The sequence below is a fragment of the Nicotiana tomentosiformis genome, chromosome 12, assembly GCF_000390325.3.
Source record: "Nicotiana tomentosiformis chromosome 12, ASM39032v3, whole genome shotgun sequence".
NCBI lineage: Eukaryota > Viridiplantae > Streptophyta > Magnoliopsida > Solanales > Solanaceae > Nicotiana > Nicotiana tomentosiformis.
The window spans coordinates 135,922,878-135,927,477 of record NC_090823.1 but is presented as its reverse complement, the minus strand read 5'-3'; the positions used below and the strand labels follow the sequence as shown (position 1 = coordinate 135,927,477).

General features: G+C 39.2%; 1 protein-coding gene across 1 annotated transcript; it reads left to right on the top strand.

The window, feature by feature from the left end:
- Positions 1-909: 909 nt before the first annotated feature.
- On the top strand, positions 910-2,233 carry LOC138903450 (14-3-3-like protein GF14 iota). The gene is made up of 2 exons (XM_070191422.1): positions 910-1,031; positions 1,966-2,233. Exons 1-2 carry the CDS (start codon positions 910-912, stop codon positions 2,231-2,233), a joined length of 390 nt encoding a protein of 129 aa, XP_070047523.1.
- The last annotated feature ends 2,367 nt before the right edge of the window (positions 2,234-4,600 follow it).

Here is a 4,600-nt window from a genome sequence, read left to right as displayed (position 1 = left end):
ATAAAACCTCACACTCAGAAAACACTCTTCGCGAACGCGAGGGTCCACTCGCGAACGCGAAAGAGAAAATCAGAAAAATGCAGCAGCAGATATCAACAATCTCACCAAGGCCAAAAATGATCCATTAACCCCCCCAGACCCCCGAGACCCCCCGTGACCTCAACCAAATATACCATCAAGTCCTAAAACACCATACAAACTTAGTCGAACCCTCAAATCACCTCAAATAACGCTAAAACCAAGAATCACACCCTAGTTCAAGCCTATTGAACTTTGAAATTTCTAATTTCTACAAATGGCTCCGTAACCTATCAGATCACGTCTGATTCACCTCAAATTTTGCACACAAGTCAAAAATGATATAACGGAGGTATTTCAATTTTCAGAATCGCATACCAACCCCGATATCAAAAAGTCAACCCCCCGGTCAAACTTTTCAAAAATTCAACTTTCGGCATTTCAAGCCAAATTTCACTACGGACCTCCAAAAATATTTCCGAACACGCTCCTAAGTCCAAAATCACCATACGCGTCTATTGGAATCATCAAAATTCAAATCTGAGGTCGTTTACACACAAATCCATATCCGGGCAACTAGTCTAACTTAAAATTTTCAATTATGAGACTAAGTGTCTCATTTTACTTCGAATTCCTTCCGGATCCGAACCAACTAACCCGATAAGTCATAAATCAATTGTAAGGCATAATTTGAGCAGTGAATGGGAGAACGAGGTTATAATATTCAAAACGACCGGTCGGGTCGTTACAAGAGCACAGGTTCTACTCGTTCACATAAATACTATTCACTGTCAGTAGAACTATACTCGGTGAAAAACAAAAATGTCCGGAGTAAAGTACGAGGTAGTAAAATTTAACGGAGATATTGCTTTCTCAACATGACAAAGAAGGATGAGGGATCTGCTCATCCAACAAGGATTACACAAGGTACTAGATGTTGATACCAAAAAGTCTGATACCATGAAAGCTGAGGATTGGGCTGACTTGGATGCAAAGGCTTCTAGTGCAATCAGGTTGCATTATCAGATGATATGGTTAATAACATCATTGATGAATACATCGCATGTGGCATTTGGACAAAGTTTGAAAACCTATACATGTCCAAAACGCTGACAAATAAATTGTACCTAAAGAAACAGCTATACACCCTACACATGGGTGAAGGTACAATTTTTTTGTCACATTTAAACATGTTTAACGGACTAATCACACAGCTCGCCAACCTCGGAGTGAAATGCGAGGAAGAAGATAAAGTCATCTTGCTATTGAACTCGTTGCCGTCTTCGTATGATAATTTGGCAACAATCATACTGCATGGTAAGACTACCATTGGGTTAAAAGACATCACATCGGCTCTTCTACTTAATGAGAAGATGAGAAAGAAGCTTAAAAATCAAGGATATGCTCTCATCACAGAAGGTAGAGGCATGAGTTATCAAAGGAGTTGGAGCAACTATGGTAGATTTGGAGCTCGTGGGAAGTCTAAGAACTAGGGGTGGACGTTCGGTACTTCGGTACTGTATTTATGAATTACGGTTCGGTACTTCGGTATTCAATATATCAATTATGCATATCAAATATAGCACCAAAGTAGTTCGGTACGGTTTGGTATTTTCTTGTTCTGTTCGGTACGATTTCGGTATCGCAGTGTCCTTATTTAACGTGATAAGTAGTGGCACTGGCCACTGGTGATTTGGTGAAGGAGTGACAATTTGCATACCAGATTCGGTAAATAAACACCTCAAATATATACAAAGCACACAAAATTAGAATAGCATATGTCTATTGGAGGTTATTCTTATTCACACGCAAGCATCATTTTCTATGATAAAACTAAGGAAGCAAGACAAAACTATGTACTAGGAATGAGATACAAATCTTTGCACCATTGTTCTGTTTGGTAACTTCAGATTCATATTGCTTCTCAGAATGATTGAGAGTATGAAGAAAGTTGCAAAACTCGATGCTTTCTGTTGGTTACAAAATTGTTATTGGAGCTAGAAGTGCTTCTTGGCATATTATGTCTTGCATTGAGCAGAAAGAAGAGTCAAAAGTAAAAGAGAACAATGTGAAGTTGATTAAGGGATATAGGCATAAGGTAGAAGATGAGCTATCCAAGAAGATTTTCCATGATATTCTAGAAATCATGGACAAACATTATCTCATTCTATCTTCTGGTATAGGACAAACAACTATCTTTTATTACAAAATGTAAGACTAATATTTAACAATACATTCTAACTGTTCGGTATTTCGATATACCGAAATATCGAAACTTCAATACCGAGGACCGTACTGAATTACCGAATAACCAAAAAATTGATACCAGATTATATCGAAATACCGAATAAACCAATACCGAATTAATTCGGTCCGGTTCGGAATTTAGTTTTTCGAATTTTATGCCCACTCCTACTAAGAAACGATATAAATCAAAAGCCAGAAATTGCTTTAATTGTGATCAACCAGGTCATTTCAAAAGAGATTGCCCAAATCCAAGGAAGGGAAAATGTGAAAGCAGTGGCCAGAAGAATGACGACAACACAACCGCCATGGTGCAAAACAATAATAATGTTGTCATCTTTATAAATGAGGAAGAGGAATGCATGCACTTGTCAGGTCCATAGTCGGAATGGGTGATTGATACAACAGTATCTTACCATGCCACACCGGTAAGAGAAATATTTTGCAGATATGTAGCATGTAATTTTGGAACTGTGAGAATGGGTAACATGAGTTACACAAAGATTGCAGGGATCGGTGACATTTGTGTCAAGACAAATGTCGGATGCACATTGGTTCTAAGGGACGTGCGACATGTACCTGATTTGCGGATGAACTTGATCTCGGGAATTGCTTTAGACCGAGATGGATATGAGAACTATTTTGCAAATTAAAAATGGAGACTCACCAAGGGATCATTGGTGATTGCAAAGGGAGTTGCTCGTGGCACGTTGTATAGGACAAATACAGAAATATGCCAAGGTGAATTGAACGCGGCACAAGATGAGATTTCTGTAGATTTGTAGCAAAAAAGAATGGGTCATATGAGCGAAAAGGGATTGCAGATTCTTGCCAGAAAATCACTCATTTCTTATGCCAAAAGTAAAACGGTAAAACCTTGTGACTACTATTTATTTGGTAAGCATCATAGAGTCTCATTTCAGACATCGTCTGAACGAAAATTGAATATACTTGATTTGGTATATTCTGATGTTTGTGGTCCAATGGAAATTAAATCAATGGGCAGTAATAAATATTTTGTTACTTTTATTGATTATGCTTCACGAAAATTATGGGTTTATATTTTGAAACCAAAGATCAGGTGTTTCAAATTTTTCAGAAGTTTCATGCTCTGGTGGAAAGGGAGACATGCCAAAAGCTAAAGCGTCTCCGAAGTGACAATGGAGGTGAGTACACTTCAAGGTAATTTGAAGAGTACTGTTCGAGCCATGGAATCAGACATGAAAAGACAGTTCCTGGAACCCTAAAACACAATGGCGTAGCCAAAAGTATGAACCGCACCATTGTGGAGAAGGTGAGAAGCATGATCGGAATCGCTAAATTGCCTAAGTCATTCTGGGGTGAAGGAGTTCAGACAGCCTGTTACCTGATCAATAGGAGTCCATCAGTTCCGTTGGCGTTTGACATCCCAGAGAGAGTTTGGACCAACAAGGAGGTGTCCTACTCGCATCTGAAGGTGTTCGGTTGCACAACTTTTGCACATGTACCAAAGGAGCAGAGAACAAAGCTGGATAATAAATCTAATCCATGTATATTCATCGGATATGGAAATGAAGAGTTCGGGTACAGATTGTGGGATCCTATAAAGAAGAAGTTCATTAGAAGCAGAGATGTAATCTTCCGAAAAAGTGAAGTTGGAGCAGTAGATGATCAATTAGAGAAGGCAAAGAATGGTATAATCCATAACCTTGTTACCATTCCTTCTTCTTGTGACTATCCCACAAGTGCAGAAAGTACAACCGACGAGGTTGCAGAGCAGGGGGAGCAACCCGGTGAGGTTATTGAGTAGGGGGCAACTTGATGATGGTGTCGAGCAAGTGGAGCTCCCCACTCAGAAAGAAGAACAACCTCAACCTCTGAGGAGATCAGAGAGGCCAAGGGTAGAGTCATGCAGGTAACCTTCCACAAAGTATGTCCTCATCAGTGATGAAGGGGAGCTAGAAAATCTTAAGGAGGTGTTGTCCCATCCAGAAAAGAACAAGTGGATGAAAGCCATGCAAGAAGATATGGAATCTCTATAGAAAAATGGCACGTACAAGCTGGTTGAACTTCCAAATGTGTAAAATACCACTCAAATGCAAATGATTCTTTAAACTCAAGAAAGATGAAAATGGAAAGCTGGTCAGATACAAAGCTCGATTGGTGGTAAAAGTCTTCGAGCAGAAGAAAGGTATTGATTTTGACAAAATTTTCTCACCTGTTGTCAAAATGACTTCTATTCGAACAATCTTGAGCTTAGCAGCTAGCCTAAATCTTGAAGTGGAATAGTTGGACGTGAAAACTATATTTCTTCACTAAGATTTGGAAGAAGAGATCTATATGGAGCAGCCAAAAGGAT